Raw genomic sequence first — 23,948 nt, forward strand, 5'->3', positions numbered from 1 at the left:
CCGCTGCGTTCATTTCAAAACTTAAGTACAGATATTGATGGTATAATTCAAAGATCTGTCTGGTAAGAGTGTTTCAAAGTCTCATGTCACTTGCAGGCGCATTCTTCATCCCTTACTTCCTCTTCCTCATCACCTGCGGCGTTCCTCTGTTTGTCCTGGAAACATCACTGGGCCAGTACACCAGTCAGGGAGGAATCATGTGCTGGAGGAAGATCTGCCCCTTGTTTGAAGGTAAGTAACCTGCCAGATCATGTATAAAATTAAGACTAGAAATCTAATAAAAATGATTTGTTACTTCCAGGTATGGGATATGCCAGCCAGATGATCATTTTCTATGGAAACATCAGCTATGTTGTGATCTTAGCGTGGGCATTCCTCTACCTCTTCTCCTCGTTCTCCGGAAATCTGCCGTGGGCCAACTGCAATAACACATGGAATACAGGTACATCATTTTAATTAAGCAAAAAACTACCCCCATGTTCCTCCTTAAAAGTAAGTGACTTTATTACTTCACCATTATCTACAAAACTATTTTATTTCATTGCATAAAAGGATAACGGCGTTTTACAGGAAGTTTAAACTAAACTGAATCCACATCTCATGTTGCAAAATCGATAATGATAAGCCTACATGTTTAACAAAGATCTGATATATTTCAGATCGTTGTGTGGAAATAAACAACTATAATACCACTGCTAACTGGACCTCATCTGTGAATGCGTCTTCGTCATCTGTTATAGAGTTTTGGCAGTAAGTGTTTATGAATATGGGACTAATTTTAAGTTGAAATTAGTCACAGATCAACAGTGATTTGAAGGCGATGGACAACAACAACCTCCATCTTTCACTGGACGACCGTGTGAGCTCCCTGTGATCCTGAACAGGACATGGAGGGTTTGGAAGATGGATGGATGGATGGATGGATGGATGGATGGATGGATGGATGGATGGATGGATGGATGGATGGATGGATGGATGGATGTGGGTCTCCACAGGAACAATATTTATGAACTTTGCAGTGCTGCACATTTCCATTTGAGGGTTATCTCCCTAGAAGTAATTGATTATTTATTATAAATACAGCAGTGATTAGTCTTAATTTTGACGTAAAACTTCATTTAGTTTTAATCACAGACTTTCAATAGAATTTAGTATAATTTCAGTCACCCGTTTGACATCTGCACTGATTTCAGTTTAGTCACATTTACTCAGCTAAATCTTACAATAACTAATAAGTCATAGAGGAAACCTTTTTGGAAAGCCTCTTGGGAAAATAACTTTTTTACAGATTGGTGAAAAAGCTTTTGTTGAATCTTCACTGTCAGTTCTCAAGGGCTGGTGCTCTGCATATGTGTCGCTGCTCCAGCTTTAATAAACATGATCCAAATGAAACAACTAAGACTGGACTTATTTAAGGTGGAACAGAAACAAGGCTGATATAATTAGAACGAGAGTAACAAATCCAAACACAGATTACCAGTGAACAAAACTACAGACCCAGATCTTGACCACAGTAAGGTAAAATATGAAGCTAATTGGTTGCAAATAATTTTCAAAGATATTTACTCAAAGAAATGTTTTCATGCATGGGATTCATTTCTGTGCAATGTCACCTTTTCTCTTTTCAGTCAGCTTTACATGAGTGAAATTTTTCACCTGATTGTTGGGGTAAAAGAAAAACTGATCTTCAAATTATTCCCATTGTCCCCTTGCTGTTGGATGCCAACTTTATTTATAAAGCCACACATGCCATGTGTCACTTTTTCTTCCACTTTACAGTTTTGCACTCATTTGTGTTGGTCTTTCACATAAAATTCCTATGAAACAAATTTGAGTTTGTGTTTTTTGCACAACACAGTACGATGAAAGACCTTGTAGCTTATTTTACCAGGTCATGATCAACAGCAGTATGTGCATCACATTGGACCATTAAAAGATCATGGACCAAGACTAACCGCAGTTTAATAAATAAACATGTCTAGCTAGATAGAAGTAACACAAAACTATGATTAAATATAACTAACACAAATAATCTGGTTATAACAACAACAGATGTTATTTACTTCTAAGTTGCTAACTTAGAAGTAAGTATAATTAAACCCTTTTCTCCATATGAAAGCACCATGAAACTAAACTTAACAATTTAGTTCTGCATCATATTGCAAGATAAAGACAGCTTTCACATTTGTCACTTTTATCTTTTTCTGAAATCAAATCATCTGACTTGAGAACTTTTACAAAAGTTAACTTGATGTAGCTTAGATCCACAACAATCCTGCTGATTTGGGGTCATTATGCATGTTTAATTACTTTACTACCGTCCCCCTGCAGAGAGAAGCAGCAAAGCTGTCTGGCTTAGAATCCATTAATATTCCCCATTAGGACCCTATAGACAAATAAACAAAGTCTTCATTTGCTCTTGTTGCAGCTGTAAGACCGATATTCTTTTTCCTTGTCACCAATTAGGATTCGTGCATCTAAAAAACACCAAAAACTGACATAATCAACAAGCATATTTGAAAACTATCAAGCTAAGATATAAAACATTCTTGTAGTTGTCATCAAAGAAATGGAAACAAAATCGTCCATCAATGCAACTTGCCTCTAATCGCAACTAGACACCCAATAATCTGATTCAGATAATTCAGATATAAGAGCTAAAATAAAATGAGTAAAAAAAAAAATAAAAAAAAGTAAACATAACGTATTTAAAAAGATTGCCTTTAAAATGTTTACCAGAGGAAGCTTTTATTGTTTGATCTTGTACATTTCCTTTGCAAAGTAATGTTTCTAGATTATGTTGAGTTGAGTCTGCATGCATCTGTAAATATTTGTTTATCAATAATGACCTCACGTGCTTTTTGCAGGCGACGGGTGTTAAACATTTCCACGGGCATAGAGGCAATCGGAAACATTCGCTGGGACCTTTCATTGTGCCTTTTTCTGTCCTGGGTCATCTGCTACTTCTGCGTATGGAAGGGAGTGAGATCCACAGGGAAGGTAAGACTGAAATAAATGAATGTGCATCATGTGGGACGCAGGCTTTAATCTGAATGGACACCTTTCATTCAGACAGAAGATAATGGAATGATATTTTAAGTGTCATCACTTCTCACAATTAATCTGAAGGATGAATACTTCGTTTTGAAGGCGCTAACCAGTACCTACTAACTACAGATTACCGAAAACAAAACAACAACAAAAAAATCTAAAATAAACAAACTTACAAACTTTTGGACCAAAGAGGTTCTTGGACAACTAAACTCCTCCCCCCATTTTGTATTTCTGCACGGGCATTTCATCTTTTCCATTAACAGTTGTTTTCTCTTGGATAAGTATTTTTATAAATCATGGAAAAAGATGGTAATGAAGTGGAATGATTTAGTTCACCGTGTACCCATTCATTATAATTATTTAGAATGTGAAAGTGTTTGGAGCTCAAATTGAAGTTAAAGGTAGTTTGGCACATTATCACCCAGAATGCAACACACAGAGCAGAGCCACTGGAATGTACAAAGAAAATGTGGAAAAATGTACAATTTCCTTCAAGGAGGCACTGGTATGTGTTGATCTATCACATAACATTTTTGTCACTTATCGAAGGAGGTACACAAGTTTAGAAGAACATTTCTGAATTATTTTAATTATTCAAAGGCACAGCTGCCAAGTTTACTTCATAAAATCAAAAGGTTGTAAATGTTTGAAGCAGCTACCCTCCTATGCTTGTCTGTTTTCACAGGAGTAACAAACCCTAAAAACTTTGCTAAAATCTAAGGTCTTTTTTTTTTTTTTTACAAAGACTGTGGACATCTTGGACTTATTCTAGAATGACTAAGGTATAATTAGCCATTATTTGAAACAGATGCATGTAAGGGTTTTGTTACAAAGGAAAGTTTTAAGACTAACAGTTGAATTACTGAAAACCGGCTCCAGTGGAGACAAGTGAAATAGCTTGGGGCTCTGTCTCCGGTCTCCTCTCACAACCAGTTGCCACCAAAAATAAGTGCATGCTGGGAGTTAAGAGCTCCATTAGGATAACTGAGTGATTAAGATATAATTATACTGGAATTTAGCGCCTGTCTAGTTAATTCCCATCAACACAGAATTTGTTTCTCTGTCTTAACTTGAGACAAAAGAGCCCTTTTGAGTGTTCAAGTAAATGACGGCTGTTCTGGAGACAAAAGGAATATAAACAATTCTCACAAGAATACTGCAGTCAATAAAAACATTGAGAGAAACTACAGCTAGCTTATTTTTAAAGGCTCTATTATGAAGATCAGGCAGACATTGATCTTCAAAAATAACCAAACTCGACCCAGTAGAAAGTTTACGGACGGTGCCTAGTTCAAAAGCTAGGCGTGAGATGAGAATCCAGTCATTTAAATTATCGCTACAATTTCTGATAAGAAGCCAAACTGATGAACAAATCATGTTGGTGGATGCAAAAACCATGTGACTGAAGTGGAAAGTCCATAGAGCTATTTCTTCAAATATTTGTGAAGGTGTGCATATATTTGAGTCTGTATGCATGTTTCATGTTGCAAATGATACAATCTCAATACATTTTTCATGAAAAATATGAGCTTTCCTTTCTGTTGTTTACACAGGACAATTACATTTGAACAGATCAAATCTGTAGTCACTGAAGAATGATGCAGACCAGGTTTAACCAACCATTTCCACATATGTTTAAGTTAAACGTGGCTCTAATGCAAAATAAACAGGTAGATGGTAGATTAGATATGCATCTAAATCATTCACAACAAACCAGCAAATAGCATCCAGATTAGGCTTATTTGACCAAAGTAACATAATATTTGTGGCTTTTCACAATACAATTGAGACTTCACGCCTATTATCTATGTTTTTATCTTATTTTTTTACCAACAAACAAAGCTTCTTATGCATAAATATAAAAACAATGTGAATGTATTGAAAATGTAATACTGTCTGCCACCTTCTGTTGGAATGTATAAGTTAGAAATCCGCCGGTTATTTATTTTTTTCCAGCCTCGACCGTCGGCACAGACATCTCAGGCTGTATTCATGTAACCTCGGCTCAAAACACCAAACTTGCACCACACACTAGTTTGCTGCAGTAATGGAAGACAGATTTAGCAGAAGTCCACGGCAGCGCTGGAATTTAACTTCATGCCATCTTATTACATAATTTGTACCTCATGGACTGAATTGTGATGGTGGAAATTTCCTTCAAATAAAACTTCGGTCTTGTGAACATGTGCAGGAAGGGAGCAAAGACAGCACTTGTCCTTCTGGATGTTTTCCCCGTAGGTTGGAAGTAAAACCATAAGCTACTACTCTCACGTGTCTGCGACCCAACGGATTAGCAAATCCTAAAGAATGTTGTTGGAAGAACACGAAGTGGAAATGGTGACCGGCATCTCGATGAGCTAGTTTGTGTTTGTGTTTGTGACACAAAAGTTACCTACAGTGGCTTGACTCAGACCCAACAGTGTTTTTCCTCAATGCCTGTGGATCAAATTACATTAGTTGACACTTGAACTCCTAGAGATCATTGGCGCCTCTGAGGTAACCTGAGGCTAATTCTTCTGTCACACATGAATAAATGAGTTTTGTAATGCTCAAAGAGGGGGTGTGTAAATAGAAAATAAAAACAGTGGGAGTTTTGTAATTAATCCAACATTTGACATCTGCTGACTTGTTGGATAACGTGTTGTCTCATCAGTTTAGAAACCGTATTTATGAATTTCCAAGCTGCCAAACGTGTGAAATTTCAAAATTTGGTGGTTGCCTCTGATTGCATTCACTTATTACAAATGCTTTTAGGGTTCCTTTCTTTGTTTGTTTTTTATGCAGGCTACATACTTCACTGCCACATTCCCTTTTGTTTTATTGGTGGTGCTGTTCTTCAGAGGAATGACACTTCCTGGAGCTTTCCACGGTATCAAATACTACCTATACCCGGACCCTTCACGACTCGCTGACCCACAGGTACAAACAGATCTACTGTTTAGAAAATAACCAGAAATTTTGTAGTCATGGGGCTTTATTTTAGTTTTTTATTATTTGCCTGTTTTAATTGAATTTCTGTATAAAGCCAAGATTGACACTAAACATCCACATGTCAAAATATGTCAGGAAAAACACAAAGGCTGTCGCCGTGTCCTAAATTTTGACATGGCTGTGCATCTAATATTTTTGCATGAGTAAAAATGTTACATTATTAAAAGTCTTTTATTTTTGACTTCTTTAGGTCTGGATGGATGCTGGAACACAAATATTTTATTCCTATGCCATTTGCTTGGGGTACATGACCACATTTGGAAGCTACAACAAATACAACAACAACTGTTACAGGTGAGGACATGATGGACGTATTATTTTACATAAGTAAACAGCTTTTATTTCAAAATAAAAGTTTGACGTTATTTTAATTAAATTCTCTATATAAAAAGATCCAAGCTGCTCGTTGTATTTCAAAACATTTCTGTTCAAATTCTTGATGCTTCATTGAACAGAACTTTTATGTTTTATGATTTTCTTGACTTGGAATCACGTACAATATATATTGTGTGTGTGTGTTTTTTTTTTCTTTTTTTCCTTAGACACATTAGTTTTATCACCCCATATTGTAATGCTTTCCTCTGCTGCTATATTTTTTCTGGGAAGGGCATACACACATAGGAGTTTTTGTATGAGAATTCCTCCAGAACATTTGTGAGGTCAGACACTGATGCTGGACGTGATGGCCTCGCTGCCAGTCTCATCTCTAATTCATCTCAACAGTGTTCTGTAATGTTGAGGTCAAGACTCCAGACAGACAATCAAGTTCCTCCACACTAAATTTGTTATTTCGCCTCCTAATAGACTTCGTTTTGTCCTCCATACGCAGTGATATTGGAACAGTCCAAAATATATATTTTTTTGTAAGAGTTTCTTTCACCGGAACTAAGAGCCAAGCCCAACTCATAAACAACCTCCATCATGGTTTTAATATCATAAATATTGTTTCACAAATGTTTATGTTTTTTTAAACATGTGGCCATAGATGGGATTGTAACACCTGAATTCAATGTATGGAGAGGAAAAAGTGTCTGAAAGATTCGCTAGTTTACCATCAAGAGATTATTTATTTAGCTTACTATTTATTGCTGTAATTAATTAAAATGGTATGTAAAATGATCAAACTGAGAACCAATAGTTATTACTATTGGTTCTCAGTTTGATCATTTTACATACCATTTTAAAATAATACTGGCACCAAAGTCATAGTCATAACTGGGCAGCAAATATGGGTGTATGCTCTAAACACACATTAGTTAGTTTTTAGCTAGCTTCTGCACCAGCTAACTAAAAATAACAGGTCGATCAATTCAACGAGACAAAAAGAGTTTTACTTAGTATTCTCTGCACGATAATAAGTCATCCCAATTGTTTACTTCTGTGAAGATGTCTGTACAGCAAATAATTAAAATATCTCATCTGGTTTGCAGAGACTCTTTCTATCTTTGCTTGCTGAACAGTGGAACCAGCATAGTGTCTGGATTTGCAATTTTCTCCGTTCTGGGCTACATGTCAGCAAAGCAGGGAATTGACATTTCTGCAGTTGCTGAATCAGGTACAGAAGCTCCAGGCCAGCATGAATGTCTGTAAACTGCCTCTTCTTTTCTCCAGGAATTGACTTTGTTTTCCTTTTAAATGACAAGATAATTGATAAAAGAGCCGCTGGATGTTTATAAGTTATTTGTTACTACATTTAATTTAGTACATTGTAGATATGACCATGACTTTGGACAGCAGTCTACCAATAGTGTGCTGTATGAGTGATGTGTTGTTTATTAGCAGCAACCATCTCATATGACTAAAGTTCTGGCAACTTGCATGACTTCCTTTGTGTATTTTCTGCAGGTCCTGGACTCGTCTTCATTGTCTATCCTCAAGCAGTAACTCTTCTGCCGTGGCCTCAGGTCTGGTCTGTGTGCTTCTTCTTCATGATCATCTTATTGGGAATTGATGGACAGGTCAGCATAATTATTTATTTTATAACAACTTTAAGCTTTGTTCTAAGTTTTGCTCTTGCAGTGTCTGGATTAAGCTCCCATTATGTTGCTTCATTGCAGTTTGCAGGGCTTGAAAGCAACATGACGTCTTTAACGGATCTTTACCCTTCCTACCTCCGAAAAGGATACCGCAGGGAGCTTCTTCTGTTGCTGCTCTGTACTGTTAGCTCTTTGTTTGGCTTGTTTATGGTCACGGAGGTGAGTTGTTGGACGTCATTTTAAAGATGCACAATAAATCCACAATAATTATGGCTGTAAGGCTTAGTTCACATTATCTTTGTTCCATCTGATGTGATGGATTTGATCGGCTCTCAGGACATCAGAAAAGAAAACGCCATGCAGTCTGTGATAAAGTTGAAGCTCGAGCGTCATTGGACCTTCACAGAGGACAATGATCCAACGCTTTATTTAAAAATACATCCTGGATACTACAGAGAATGATTTTGCCTGACTTCAACTTTACCAAAAAGTTAAAGTCAGGCAAGTTAGATGCAGAAAAACACTGACATTAGGCTCAGACTTCTTAAAAACTGTCATAACACTCAAAGGATTCTCTCCCGTGTAGAAAACATGCTCTCCATAAAAATGTTGAATAGTTTTAAAACTGTTAGTAAAAAAAAAACAGCATTTTATGTTTAACTTGGTGAAACCACGTGTAACACTAAAACCATTATTCTTTTTTTAATTTGTTTATCGCAAACAACTGCTTTACGATTTTTTTAGTTGCAGCTGTAACTGTTAAAACTTGTTTCACAAACTGGTAAAAAAAAAAAGCACTAAACAACAATTGTTGTTTGTCTTAACTTTAGGCTGGTGCATACATTCTGCAGATCTTTGATCATTATGTTTGCAGCGGCCCAACTCTCCTTCTAATGGCAATCTCCCAGTCAGTGATCATCGGATGGATTTATGGTAAGGCAGGTTTTTGTTTAATTAAGTTGCAGTAACATTTAGACTCTCTCTCAAAATGTCTTGTAAAAGACAACATGCAATTTTTAAAGACAATTTAACTTTAATGATCTCTGTCCCAGTTGGTTAAGTGGCCTTGCAAAACCAGTCTGGCTGTCAATGACAAATCTGTTTCAACTTGCTTTAATGTCGATGCAGGGTAAGCATTTGCAGTCTGGCCTGTCACGTGGTCCTAAGGGGCACATCGTGGATCCTCTTACTCTAACATCTGTTTTCCTTCCTTTTTGTTGAAACTCTCTTCTCAACCTGCTCTAAACACAATTTTGGTTAACTAAGCCCTCTCAGATGACATATAGAACAACAATTTAGTCTGTTGTGTTTTAGCTCTCTTTGCATACAGCTAAATCTCTAGTAAATCTCATTAAATTGGTTTTCCTTAACACAAACATTTGTGACTGAAACTTTATATAACCAAAGACACTGAAATGTGTCTTCAACCTTCTCAGCAGATGTGGATTATTGGCACATTTTATGCAAGTTAATTCCAACTTTAGACATGGCTGAATGTCACTCTCTCTTTTAAACAGTGCTTTCCAAATGTAATCATAACCCTTGAGATTTTGTCCTTTTGCAAATTTCAAAATGATATATTGAGATTTTATGTGACGAACACCCTAAGTAAGCTATGTTTGTTAGGTGGAAGAAGAAGAGCACATGGGTGTCTGAGTTTTATTTTATTTTTGCGTAAAACAAAGCTGAAAGTCATTTAAGGTTTTTCTCTACCAGCCTTGCTCATCTAGACTGATGCAGGTTAATCAGGTCACCCAACTTTCTCTGCTAATGCAGAGTTGCATCTCTGCAGAAGAAAACTATTCCCACCTCCTGGGTGTTCAAGTTTGTCATTCTCTGCTGTTTCCCCTACATAACCTTTGACAAAAAACAATTCTGGAACTTAAGCTGATCAAAGTTTATGAGAAATGGGTGGAGCTAATTACAGAGCAGTCCAAGGAGAAAACCTGTTAGCAGCTGTATGATTGAGACTGGGCAGAATTTCACCTTCCAGCAAGACAATGAAACTAAATACCAGAACTACGACGGACTGACTTATTTCAGAGTATATCTATTTATTAGAGTGGCCCAGTGTCTATGTCAAAGCATAGATATAAAACCCAACTCAGAAACAGTGACAAGACTTGAAATGTCGCTGAAACTATTCATTCAATCTGACTGAGCTTTAATGAAGTTTTGGACAAAAATGGGCAAAATTTCTGTCTATAGATGTGCAAAGCTGACACGCCCCCAAATGGCTTGTGGCTATGTCTTGAATTGTTATGTAAAAATGAGCAAACTAAGATAAAAAGCATTGGAGCTGTTAAAAATGAGCTTGTTGCCATGTAAGCTGTATTTTTAAGGAATTAACAATTTTGCCTAGTTTACAAAGATTAACTGAATGAAACACAAAACTGCACACTGAGCTGCGGATGATTAATAGATCACAAAAAGTCTCTAATAAACTATTCATACAAGTATGAACTTGAGTTTTTCTCCTTCTGTAACTGCATTCGCATTGTTGAGCGCTATCATCACCACTGTATAATAGTATTTAAGTAGATGCATTCACTGACATCAAAAAGTTCAGATTTTTCAGTTTTTGTTTGGCGAATGAGTAGTCAAACCGAAAATCGCCGAATTTCAGTCACCTGACGAATTCTTAGTGTCTCTTTGGGTTCAAACTATTTGCTTTATAGTTTCAAAATGAAAGTGGGATCGACAAAGTGGAGTTTGGGTGGGTTTGTACACCTTTGGTCTACAAAAAAGACCAAAGGTGTATGTCAAAAAAACTTTCGGTCTGAGTTCCTTCATGTCTGCCACACCACATCACACAATGACATGCACTTGCTTGGCTTGAGTACCTTAAGTGGGTGATTTATAGATGAGCTTCTACAAGCTTTTTTTTTTTTTTTTTTTTTTTTTTTTTGTAGATGAGCTTTTGTCAGATGGTGTGCAGCCTTTGCACACTTTTTTTCTTTTAGTAAAACGACATATCTTTGTTGTTCTAGGTGCTGGACGCTTTAGTGACAACATCGAAGACATGATTGGTTACAAACCTCTGCCCCTGTTCAAGTACTGCTGGCTCTACATCACCCCTCTTGTTTGCAGTGTAAGAGGCCAAATAGTTATAATCTGTATGGTTAAACTGTCACTTTGATTCAAACAATTTACTTTTAATTTTCTCTTCCTCTTAAGGCAACTCTTGTATTTTTGCTCCTGAGATACACGCCAATGAAGTTCAACAACACCTATGTGTATCCCTGGTGGACTTACTGGATTGGCTGGTTTCTGGCCATGTCGTCGCTGTCCATGATCCCAATTATCATGATCTTCAAACTGGCCAAAGAAAAAGGCTCTCTCTGGCAGGTCAGTAGATGATAAAGCATTCAAAAGATTTCAACATTGATGAAGTCTGTTATTTAGTGTATGCCTGGAAGTACTGGGGAGAATTTATCACATTATTTATATTTTCCTCAGCGACTTAAGAAAGCCTCCAAGCCTGCAGATGACCTCCCAGGAATGGCGAAAGAAATGCAAAGCATCGACACATTGTTGCATGTTCAGAACAAGGAACAAAATGACTCTGTGCTATGAAACGTAACTGTTTTATATTTTCCTTAAGTACAACACATTAGCTCATAGAATAGAAACAGCGTCTGTATTCTTACTATATGATTTGCTACTCTTGTCATATTTTCTTCACATGCTTCTGAGACATTGTCTTCTTTTATGAGAGGGTGTGCAGCAATCTCCCTACAACAATAACATAATTGTTCCCAGAAAACCAGACCTGGAATAAGAGTGTGAAGATAAACATAGAGACCACAATACGTAACGCCCACACCTAACTATATCTGCTTGCTGTCTTGCTGAGGCATTTTGGATAAATGAGGCTTAATTACATTGACGTGCACATTGGGGGGGGGGAGAAGGAACTGCAAAAATTCATCAAAAATATGGCAGTATAGCACCTTCCTGCAGAGCTGTGAGGGTGTGATCACAATGTGTTCGTATTGCAGAATGCAGCTATTGTAAAAAAAATAGGTTTTGTCTCATTTGTTCGCATTAAATTCTCCTTTTCCAGGATGTAAAATTTGAATGTTGAGTTTACAGACTGTAGGAATTATAAATTAGAGTACACTCCATAAATTAGAGTATTTGTTTTATAAATAACACAAAACCCAAAGACACATTTGTAAGAAAAGTTATTTTGTTAGTTGAGAGAGTGGACCCATGAAAAACTTTTCAAATCCTGCTTTGGCCAAACAGCTTTTGGAGGAGGCAGTGTGATAGTTTTTCATATTTTTATTTCTGCTTCTCAGCCAACAAATATATTTTTTTATTTCAAATGTGTTATTTAAAACGAAATAAACAAGTTTGAATGGGATACAATTTAGAAAAATTGTTACAAGAATGAAATAACTGACAAATTGTCTTAATTTTGAGGTTAGTTTGTATTGCGGAGGTTGTTCAGTTAAAATATGTGGTGTTTGTTATTAATTTAGAAATCTTTCTTTTTAAAATCAGTTAATTTGTATTTAGTATTAAATAAATAAAGTAGAACTTATTTAAATAAATAATTAAATGAAATTAAGACACTTTTGATATGTGGAAGCTCACACCACTTTGTCAAAGGAAACGTTTTTGTCACATAGAAATTCCCCTTTGATGTCTGCGAACTGTAAAGAGGCAAATATGTATGAATATAAAGGACCAAAAACTGTTTCACTTTTCAAAAGCTTAAACAAACTCCACATTTTTGAATGTTAAACCAACAGTATAACTGAGACACTGCAACCTAAGCAAAGACTGTCAACTAGAGACTGTGCTGATACCAACTATTTGCATTGCATTCCACATTCACAGCAGGAGCTAAATGGCAACCGATGTTTGCTTGGCACTAAATCTTTCCACTTTCACAAGAAGCCAAAAACTCAGTTTCAGTTTAAACTTGACAGCTCTTTGCTTTAGGGGCTGAACTGTGTGGAAATTCTTCAATATTGCTTGACCGCTCAACGCAGGTTTCTGTTTTGGTGGGTGACCTCTGTACAGACCATCAGTGTGGGATTGTTCATGAGACGTGACGGAAGTTTATCTCTATTTTCTATTTTATTTTAACCAGCTACAGCAGCAGATTGTTATACCCTATTCAAGCTTTTACTTTGTGTTTTGGTTGCATACTGCATAATGTATATGCAGCTTTAAGTAAATACCTCTCCATCCTTCCTGTCTTTATGGGACTGATAATTTAGCAGACGTGATGTAAACTGCAGCTGTAAGCCATGATGTCACTGATGTTTGGACTTGTTGAATATTTTAGAGGCATGAGGGTCAGAACATTGAGTCCATACATATCAGACATACTCCGCTTTTGCAGCAATGACCCAATGATAATGATGCATAAATACATACTGCTTAGAGTGAGGGGCGGCAACGAAAAACGAGGCAAACCTATTTCTGATTAATTTAGCTAACGCACAGGGCAATGAACTTAAAGCACAAGATGTTTGAACTTTCATAAAGTGTAGAAAAAACAAACAAATGTGGCCTCATAAAAAGGTTTTGATTTTTACATTATGAGCTTCTCTATGATGTAATTTGTTCACAGTAATGATTCATCAGGATGATGCAGTTTGGTTTTGGGCTGCAACCCGCTACTATATATGTTGCACATGCAATTTTATGTTAAGGTATGCAAACATTATGTCTACAGTCAAGAAGATATACTACCCTCAGAATGTGGAATGCTTGAAGTAGACGCTACAATGAGGGAGACTGACCTATTTTCTGATTAATTTAGCTAAAAATTATTTGACTACCTGGAAGGACTCAGATATTATGTATAGGGCATTGAACTTATGATGTAATATGGGTTTGGACAGCAGTCTACCAAAAGCATGTTATATATGTGATCTAAGTAACCCTCGCCTTAACATGCTAAGTGCTGACCCCCAATTTATTTGTACAGCACATTAAAGGAACAAGGCAACCTGCATTGCTTTTTGATAGGTACTTTTTCTCGAACCTATATTAAAGAACCACAGACAACATATATGAATTTTAAGGCAAAGCTTTTGCAAAAGGAGAAATCTCCGCCAACCGCCTCTCCAGGCCGTTCACAGAGAGTTCTGGTCTGCCTCCGCGTGAGCCCCTGTTTTATTGTCAAAGCAGAACAGCCAGAAAAAACAACAGAGGTCGTAAAACATTTAACCTAAACAAACCAGCAACTCAGTTCCAGGTGTGATATCTGATCTACGATCTGAGCCCAGTTCAGCTCTAGGTCAAACTATACAAGAGACAAAATACGACTGCTCACAGGCAGTTAGGAGGTATTCTGGTTGATAAGAATTAAGGTCTGGGAAACACAGAGTTAACTGTCTCACATGAAGATGAAACAGACTGTCCTGACCTCCAGGTCAGTACATAACATTAGACCGAATATGAACTAAAGTAATAACAAATTGATAATACCAAAAATCTCTATCATTTTTGTTTCCACTCTGCAGTAATTACGCACTCGTTAGCCAATGAGAGCCTTTAAGGTGCCTTTGTTGAATGTTATATCATGTTTGATGTTCCAAAAAGAGTCGGTATGTGGATCTTTGCATAGTATGTGCCTTACTGACAATCAGGCATTGTAGCATCTTCACGGGTGTATTAGAAGAAATGTTTTGGAGATGTCTAGCAGTGACACAAACCCCATACCGATGTTTACCAACACAAAGAAAATCCAAATAACGGTGATGATACAGCACACATCAGTACTCAGTGCAAATGCATATAGCTTTACAGTAACTTTAGCTCTTAATGTACAGGAAGGGCATAAAAGCTGTTTTATATTGTGGTAGTATCACTAGTATTTACGTCACTATGCTGAAATGTGTAAAGAAAAACATTCAAAGTCAAAGCTAATTAGGTTTTTCAGGAAGACGCAATTCTGAACTTAGATTTGGGAAGAAAATATATTTTTAAAGACTTTGTGGTGCTAAATTTGTGTATTACATTTGAGTAGAGCCATATCAGGCATTTTATTCTGATTGTGGCCAGACCAAACTGTTATGGTGTGATTTTTATCCATTGGCAGGCAAGACAATATGCTATAAGGACATTTTGGACCAATGCTAATTTGATGTGACTACTTACAAGGGTTTTTATCTGACTTTTTTTTTTTTTACATGAGATATACATATTTTATGCACTATATGAACCAAGTAAACATGTTTTATGACTTTTGAAAAGCTACAAAATAACTTTTACAGAGCCTTATATCTTTTTGGTACAAAGTATTTTTTTACTTTAATAAAGCCTTTTCTCTGTGAGTATGGCTGTAAAGTTGTACAATAAAATACTTTCTGGGGTAAAATACAGTAACTTTGTTCATTGTTATTGTGTCTTTGTAGAGTGAGTGACAGTTGTTTTTAAAAAAATGAAAAAAAAAGAAAAAAGATTAAAAAAGCACTTATGAAAAATGTTTACTTGATGTAAAAAAAAAAATAAAGGCTTGCAAATATAACAGCACAGTCATGCATATCTGAAGCACATATGCAGACAGCATGATCTCAAGTTGGAGATTTTCGAACAAATTGACTCAATTAAGGGATATTTAGACCACAAAATCTGGCATTTTTTCCCCACTTCATGTCGAACAGAAAAAGCTGTTCGCATGTCGTCCACTGTGGGGCTGACTTGTTCAGTTCTTCCGTTTTAGAAAGCTGAAGCTAACTGCAGTCATCGTCTCATTAAGCCTCTGAATTTATTCTAGCCAGGTGAATCCATCTGGTGCCTCATCCAGCAAGTTCTTTGACAGCACTTTGGTGGTGGAGAGTTTCAAAGAAATGTGTTTATTTCTTTTTAAGAAAAATAATATTGCATAGGAGGGATTTATTTATATCTTTTAATGGAGATGGTGAAGAGCTGAGCCAGATAGCAAAGCACTTAATTTACTAGTTTACATAAATTGATAAAGGATGGTCTGCCCAGGAAGAGGGATGAACGTTTTTAACTTTGAATATTTTTTTGATTTTTATATTATATTTGGTTTTACGTCATTAGGACAACAAATATACATTATACATTGGTGCAATGTGTCTTTTTTCTCTGATGCTAAACAAACTAAGCACTAATGAGCTTAAATGCTTCCTGACTTCCATAAAAAGAAAGATGTGCATGAATTTTCCAGAGGACAGCTGATGTAGATAAATATGTTTTAATTTTGCCTGATATTGGTAATTTTCATCATTCCTTTAGTCTCTAAGCATTAACACTGCAAGAAAAAAAAAAACTCCTGTTAAGTTTTAACATTTATTTTCCAAAGCAGTAAAAAAATACAAATTAAAAAAGACGTTTTGTCTAATTAGGTAAAGTGGTTCTGACAATTTTAATATCATCGACCGGACGATCTTGACTGTTTGTTTCCACCAGCCCGATCCGGTTTAGCACTCCCATGCCTTGGCACACTCTTCCAAAAATACTATGCTTCCCGTCTAGCCACTGCGTGGGTCCGAGGGTGAGGAAGAACTGACTTCCATTGGTGTCTGGTCCTGCGTTAGCCATGGCCAGGATTCCAGCGCCTGAAGAGATGAACAAAGAAAAAGAAAAGAGAGGTGATTGTCTGATGTTCACAGATGCTGAAGATGCAAATGATCTTAACAGAAAAACCAACTCACTTCTGGGCAGTCACAAGATGACAAATTATAGCAAAAAATGACATTTATTGATTTAAACTTCTAAATTAAATGTTGAATGTGGATAAAATCCACCTATGTGTTGACATGTTTTTAGTCCCCTGAGATTACCTGTAAATTTCAGGTCCGGGTGAAGTTCATCCTCAAACTGTTTACCATAAATGGAGGCTCCGCCTCGACCTGAGGGTCAAAACAAAGATCAATAGCTGCAGATTTAGCCAACCAAACAAAGTAAAAATCGCATACATTTACTAAAAACATGGCAAACATAAATCTTAAAATAAATTGAGCTTAACAGCAGAACCATAATCTGACACTTTAGATTTAGAAAAAAAAAATCAAATCCTTAATTTGATTACCTGTATCTGGTGGATTAAAACAAATCCTACATTATAAGATATCAAAGCTCACACAAAACCTATGCACAAAAAATTGTACATAAGGCTAAATCTGGTGCAATGTGCCTCTTTCATGGTGCTAAATAAACTCAGTTATTTGATTAAATTTAAGGTTTCAGTGGGCATAGAATTTTAAAAAACAGGCATCTGTACTGAGCTCCCTGACATAAAAATATTATTATATTATATTGAGCTAAACCAGCAGTTAGAAGCTGCAAGTGGCTCTTTAGATCCTCCACTGTGGCTCTCAAACTGTTTTTTACCAACATTGTTAAATAAAATCTTTTAAAATCTTCTCAGCAAACTTTTAAAGTCCTAAAATAACAAATAAAAACTACTTAGCAGATCATTTACGCTGTTGGATTAATGAATACTTTTGTGAAGTAATTATTTAGTGTCTAGGCTGCAAACTATGTTTTTTGTTTGTTTTTTACATAATTTTCTTTAAATTGTAACATTGTGCTAACAGAAAATTTATTCCCTGCAATATAAACATTTGATTTGATTTTAAAACCCAAAAACATAAATTAACTTTGTTTTTGGCTTAAAAGTCAAAACAAACATCCTATTGCAGATCATGTCACAATTAGATATTTTATTTTATAGATACATTTTGTATTTGTGGCTCTGAACAGATTTTGTTGAGTTGGAGCAAAGGCTGCTGACCCCTGATCTACATCACTGCACTGCATTTCCGGCTGCATGTTGTGTTGAATTCAGGTGTTGTGTTCAACATGATGATTTTAAGTCGGAGCATCAGAATAATGGAGGTTAAATGTTAAAGCGCTCCAAACTTTTAAAGTTATTTGTAAAGAGACATGCATAATTTCCTTCCTTCTTTTGTGTTAAACCCACCTGTTCCTGTAGGATCCCCCGCCTGCACCATGAAGTCTTTGATAATCCGGTGAAACTTGGTGTTGTTGTAGTAGCCTCTCCTGCACAGCTCTGCGAAGTTCTTGCACGTTTTGGGGGCATGGTTCCAGTAAAGCTCCACCAGAACCGTCCCCATCCTTAAAAACACATCATCGTTGCCATTAGTGTCAATCCGTTAAAAGCAGAACATGCTCTGCAGCAGCACCTCGTAGTGAAAATATGATATTAACATAAGTACATTCATTTTTTTAAATTGGATTTATAAGCACGTCTCCGTGCGCACAAAAATGAAAGCTAGCAAGTTTAGCATGGAGTGTTTTCATACTGACGTGGTCTCCATAGCCACGGTGGGCGGCTGCCATGTGTCTGGAGGTATGCCGGACATTATAACGTTACACAACAGGATACAAGTCCAAATAACCCAAACAAACCAGTTAGATAAAACAAATGAACAAACTATCAAAGCTGGTGGCTCATTCAAACTGATCCTGGAGCGGCTTTTAGTCTTCTTCTTTCAGTTCCTGTCGAGTCCTCTTGATGTTAGAAGTCTACTGCCCTCTGGTGGTCAAACTAATACACAAAGACACGTTAATTTTCTTCTTCCTCCTAGTCTTCTTCGTCTTCTGGAGGAAGGCGGCTGGCAAACAGCTATTCAGTGTACATTACCGCCACCAACTGGTGATCAGTTTTGGTTAATGTTATTCAAATTCGCTTAAAAAAACTATCATTCTTCTACTCATGGGTGTCGTTATTATTAAAAATGCTACCAACGCTGCTTCAGATAAAACAATTGATTATTCAAACAAGTCCCGGAATGTTTTCTTATTTCTAATCTTTGATTCACCAGTGACATTATTAATGTCTTGTGCATTAAAAATAAACATCGTGTGGGTGCTTGGTCTTTTCTGTGCAGAGTCCAGAAATAACTAAGGTTGTGTTACACACAGTTGTGCTGTTGGATAGAAGTTCAGTGAAGATACTTTGCATTCTATTTCTATTTTTATTTTTGTGCTCTTCTTCTTATTGGGTAACGCATTGATATGAAAATTATGAAATGCTGAAATGTATCCTTGTCATTTTGAGTGACTCTTATCCATGTCACTCATGTAAAGGTAAGACAAGAGTCTTTTTAAATCCACGTACAAATTATGTATAGTCTTACAATTAAGTATCTGAAACAGTTCTTCATTCGTTAAGATAAAAGGTACTGAAAAATAAATGTAAAAAATCTTGAATTTTGCTTAAAGGAATGTAAGTAAAAACTACAAATTTTTATGTATTATTATTATTATTCTTATTATTATTATTATTATTATTATTATTATTATTATTATTATTATTATTATTATTATATTCTTTCATTATCCCTTGTAGTTTAAATGTTCCAGTTTTTTGTTTTCCTCAGAGTAAATCTGTGTGTAAGGTTTCTATACACTTTATTTTTCTGCATATTTTTCTGATTTCTGCTGTATTTTGCAGATGTGTAGGCAGCCTGCCATCCTGCCTGATGTCAGCTCTGGATCATGAAAGAAAGTTTTGTGTTTAAAGTCCCTTTGGCTTCCTGTCTCCCACACTGTAAAGCTGTCCAGTGATTTATGTTCAAACTGGCTTCAGATGCAGGACATGGACAAGCCCCACAGGAAAGGGTGATCTTTGGATTGCATCTACATTCCCTATTACTTAGTGGCATTCAAACTTTTTTATTATTTTGTTCTTTTAATCAACATACAGGTTTATACTAACACACAAATATCTTTTTGAGTCTCATTCAAATAATAATCAACTGCCTTCTGTTCTTTTGGAACCATCTGCATGTACAAACTTTACAATACAACGCATTAGTTTGCAAAAAACAAGAATAACTATCGATCACCAAAATACATCACAACATAACTAAGCTGAATTAACCAAATGTAAGAAAGTAAGTAAACTTTATTTATTTATTTATTTTGCACATTTCACAGTGGTCTGTCCATTAAGAGCTCTTAAAGACTAACATTTTAAAATCAATTGTATCTTTGACAGGCAGAAATGGCAAATAAATCTTTCAGCCTGTTAGTAAGACCTGCGTAATCCTCAGTATCAAAGGTGATGTTAAGACTAATGTTTTTATGAATTTGATTTAGTTTCAGAACTTTATAAAGCAAACTTTATAATGTTTTGAAAAGTACCAACTAAATTCCTGAGAAGTCACCGCTAAGTCAATTGGTTTTTCATGTAAAGCCATCAAGGATTGTTATAATTTTTGTTTTAATTCACACTGGGCAGCACAGCCAAGACAGATATAAGGAATAGCATGATCCCTCATGTTTCAAAATCTTAAAAAGGTTTCTGCTGGTAGATGTGAAAAGTCTGATCCCTGGGAAACAACCAAGACATAATCCTGACCCACATTAAAGGTCTGCGGCTGCAAAACCATACACCAACCGGTTTTGTTCCGCATTCCAGAGACAAAAAAGAGGACGTTGATGCACAAATCTGGAAAGAAATCAATAAAGATGTGTAAATGTGTGTGTGTGTGGGGGGGGGGGGATCAAATTTCCCATCTGTTTTGGCAATAAATTGTCTAGACTGTAGATTTTATGGTCTTCAGTCGTAAAATGCTCTTGTCAGGATGTTCCCAACTGTTGATGAGTTGCAACCTTTATGTTGGTGCCTAACCTCAGATCGCCTGAAGGAAAGGTAAACTTTCTGCCTTTTTAAACAGAACTCAAATGTCTAGTAAAGACAACGCAGCAGTCGACATTTCTCCCTCTGTTATATCCATCTATGTCCAAGTATTTACTGGAGTTAAGCATGGGTGCCACTGTGAAAAAATGCTTTCTGAAAAATAGATTGTCCTGTTTCTATGTCATGTTCTGTCCGGACATAGAATGTGTTTGCAGAACTAGGAAAACAGATGCTTTCTGGTCAAGAAAGCATCTTTTTTCATACACTGGTCGCCTCTGAACTATTTCTGCACACTTTGTGCAATGCAAACATTCAACTCTTACCATATTTTGCTCATTCAGGATATCACTGCCATGTCTGTTGGTACTGACATCACCTAAGATTTATGAAATATACTTTTTGGGATCATCTTGGGCCCTGTTGAAGTGAACAAGAACATAACATTATTTCTGAAAAAAATCAGAGAAAAACTTTGAGCTTTCACAGCTAACTACTTCCACATGTGCTCAGCTAGACATACCATTGAAGTATTTAAATGTAGTCATATCTATCAACTACTTCTGTTTATTTAAGCATTTTCATATGTTTTACAGAATTCATAAAATCCATCTTCAGGTTTTTGCTCACATTATGCTCAGTCTTCAAAAAGCGTTAGCTTGGGTTGCAAGGATTCCCAATCTAACCCAATCCTCTTTCCAACCCTAATTTCAGCCCTCCCAACCTTCTGGTCATCTTTTTAGCTTTGCTTTTCAAGTTTTCTGCAATTGATTTCACACACACACAAAAAATTAAATAAAGAAATCAGCTTACTCCATTTAGTAGTTATTTTCATACACAAGAAGACATGAACCCAAATAGATCCCTCCTTGGACATAATATCTCTCTTTTTTAGTTGTACCAGCAAAAGTGAAATTGTAAGAAGCCAGCCACTGAAGAAAAATCACACAGTAGGCTCTGCTGCAGAAGGAGGGCCGTCACGGTGCATAACCTCACACTGACTGTAATGTAGGATCATGTGAAACAGTAATGTGTAAGTTCCTGGGGTGGTAGCAAAGACACTGAAGATTATTTTTGATAGGACCATGATCAGCTAACGACAGGTGTTGGGTAACTTCAGCATGCTGAGGGGGGAGGAAGCTCATTGTAACAGCAAAGTGCCAGATGCTCTGCTCAGATCGAGCGCTGAGAGCAGGATATACCATGTATGTGATAGAGAAAGACCAAGTTGTTTCAATGCGAGAGGTGAAATATGCACAAATAGCAATGAATAAACTCAACAAAACTGTCACATAATTATGTTTTAGGTTATGCTGCTGTTAATTTGAACTATTTTAATTTATCTTATGTGCTTCCTCGTTAAAAACTGTTGCGATACTGGAAGTTTTCAAGGTAAAACACTGAAGAAATAAATTCTTGTCACCAATTCATAGCACTGGAGCCCAGCATGTTAATAAATCTGCTAAGATCCATTACAATTCATCTACATATAGAGCACAGGACAAAATAATTCAGGTTGTGAAAGCGTAAAACACCTCTGTCAGATCTCGAAGCTGCTATTTTACCAGACATTGTTTAGCTCCATCCGTCTTCCCATCGACTCTGATCAGACTGGACAAACAGTTCTGGTGAGTTCAGCCACTGATTATAATTACGGGGAAGCAACATTTCCAAACAACGCAACATCTACCAGTTTACTTTGGGAAACTTTTGGCAAAAACAGCAATGCACTCACCCTGACAAAGAGATTACAGGGAGATTACTTCAGTAAGGAAGTTTATTATTTTTGGTTTTATCCCATATCCCATCCCCAAAACAAGTAAACAAATGAACAAAATATGAATTCAAGGGGAATAATGAATCCTGGTGACAAGAAGGCAGTTTTCCTGATCATGTTTTTACTCTGCAGAAAGATGGAACAGCTTACATTTTCCCTTCAAGCCACCAGTCGCTCATGGTTTCAGATTAAAGGAGTTGCTTTAACATTTGTTTAATAAATTTAAAGCATATGAATTACTGGTCAGCAGAGTAACATAAAAAATGTTGTAGATGTTATGTGAAACAGCTGTCTGCTGTCTAATTATGCCCGGTGGCTTTGAATGTTCAGGAGTTTTCCAAAATGTACAAGTATGAGCTCACAGAAACCCCCCACTGTTTCAAACCTCCGAGGAAAATATTCCTGAATGCATGACAACTGAGAGATCTACGGTCAAAGATGGGACACGAGCGATCAAGAATGGACCACACAACAATTCAAGGAAGGGCATAAATGATAGTCTTGTAAATAAAGCACAGCTGCAAATGTTTGCACAGAATGTTAAACTAAGCAACTATTCAGTCCCTTTTCTAGTCCAGGTTAGATGTTTCTTATAGTAATTTCGGATCATGAGTGGTAAATAATCAGACAGTTCTCTCCTTGTGATACCCACACCTTCCACTCAACTTTCCATGAATATGTTTGGAAACAGCACTCTGAACATCCACCATTTTTGCGAACATCCAGCGTACTTAGTTTTGACCTTTCTCAGCGTACCCTGTTTGGGGAGGGTGTCAAGACTTTGTGCCGTACAACTGTCAAGTCTGCATTTTCCCCAGGAATGTGTAACACATTAGACAACATTTCTGCATTGGAAATCCTTTTTTAATTGGTTTTAAATAATATTTCTATCTTCTGAGCAACTGCATTTTAAGTTACCGTATGATCATCCAAATTAACAGAAATAAACACTATGACTTTATGAACTGCATTGGTGAAATAAATGAACTTTTCTAATTTGTTGATGCAACATTACATTTGATCTATAGCAAACAATATGTAATAATGTGAATCTTTGGGGCAGATCAAATATTATTTGCACAGACACAATTGTCTTAGAACATTAGAAAGTAATCTATAATATAATAAACATAATGCTTCTCTCTCAGACCTTGTTTAATTTCTTAGCTCAGCTCATTTCTCTGAAAGAGGGAAATTAGTTATTTTCAGACATTTTTGACAAACTTAAAAATAAAGGAAGCCAAGACAGATGTTTTATCACCATCTAAGACTTCAGAAATGGTTTATTAATTACTGACTGTAGCAACTTGTTGCATACACAGTGTCATAGACAACTAGACCTTCTAAAATACTGGCATAGAAATGGGGATTATTTTAATCGGTCTACCAGCAGCAACAGGAAAGTTACTCTGCTGTCACGAGGGGATCAGAAATCCTAAGGTGTTCCCTGCAGTGACTTTGAAATACTAAACTGCACAAAAATAGTTCCTGAGAAATAGAAATGATTGAAAGCCCTTATGCGAGTTTAGAAATCTGATATCTAGAG

General features: G+C 36.3%; 2 protein-coding genes and 1 long non-coding RNA gene across 5 annotated transcripts in view; 1 reads left to right on the forward strand and 2 right to left on the reverse strand.

Annotated features, from left to right (window-relative positions):
* Window positions 1-6,324, reverse strand: part of LOC106936246 (uncharacterized) — a 23,489-nt gene extending 17,165 nt beyond the window's left edge. Inside the window, exon 1 of the long non-coding RNA XR_001422086.1 lies at window positions 6,298-6,324. This is a non-coding gene — a long non-coding RNA (uncharacterized LOC106936246). The remainder of the gene's footprint in view (window positions 1-6,297) is intronic.
* LOC106936245 (sodium- and chloride-dependent GABA transporter 2-like) overlaps window positions 1-12,144 on the forward strand; it is a 17,708-nt gene extending 5,564 nt beyond the window's left edge. For both annotated transcript variants that reach the window (XM_015017107.1, XM_015017108.1), the window contains exons 3-15: window positions 97-231; window positions 302-442; window positions 660-750; window positions 2,868-3,000; window positions 5,839-5,973; window positions 6,236-6,339; window positions 7,476-7,600; window positions 7,891-8,003; window positions 8,103-8,240; window positions 8,852-8,954; window positions 11,012-11,112; window positions 11,199-11,369; window positions 11,481-12,144. In XM_015017107.1, coding sequence (XP_014872593.1) covers window positions 97-231; window positions 302-442; window positions 660-750; window positions 2,868-3,000; window positions 5,839-5,973; window positions 6,236-6,339; window positions 7,476-7,600; window positions 7,891-8,003; window positions 8,103-8,240; window positions 8,852-8,954; window positions 11,012-11,112; window positions 11,199-11,369; window positions 11,481-11,597 — 1,607 coding nt within the window. In that variant the 3' untranslated portion in view covers window positions 11,598-12,144. The remainder of the gene's footprint in view (window positions 1-96; window positions 232-301; window positions 443-659; window positions 751-2,867; window positions 3,001-5,838; window positions 5,974-6,235; window positions 6,340-7,475; window positions 7,601-7,890; window positions 8,004-8,102; window positions 8,241-8,851; window positions 8,955-11,011; window positions 11,113-11,198; window positions 11,370-11,480) is intronic.
* Window positions 12,145-16,196: 4,052 nt separating this feature from the next.
* ppil1 (peptidylprolyl isomerase (cyclophilin)-like 1) lies at window positions 16,197-18,554 on the reverse strand. Of its 2 annotated transcripts, none has more exons than XM_015017101.1 (4): window positions 18,416-18,554; window positions 17,941-18,095; window positions 16,799-16,867; window positions 16,197-16,573 (listed from the first exon to the last, which is right to left on the reverse strand). In XM_015017101.1, the coding sequence occupies exons 2-4, from the start codon at window positions 18,092-18,094 to the stop codon at window positions 16,353-16,355; spliced, it is 444 nt and encodes a 147-aa protein (XP_014872587.1). In that variant the 5' UTR covers window position 18,095; window positions 18,416-18,554; the 3' UTR covers window positions 16,197-16,352. The 2 variants fall into 2 exon arrangements, with proteins under 2 accessions (XP_014872587.1, XP_014872586.1); XM_015017100.1 differs by having other exon boundaries at window positions 18,288-18,553.
* Between the last annotated feature and the right edge of the window lie 5,394 nt (window positions 18,555-23,948).

This window comes from Poecilia latipinna, unplaced genomic scaffold (assembly GCF_001443285.1).
Source record: "Poecilia latipinna isolate Pla-1442-1.1 unplaced genomic scaffold, P_latipinna-1.0 Scaffold2104, whole genome shotgun sequence".
Taxonomy (NCBI): domain Eukaryota; kingdom Metazoa; phylum Chordata; class Actinopteri; order Cyprinodontiformes; family Poeciliidae; genus Poecilia; species Poecilia latipinna.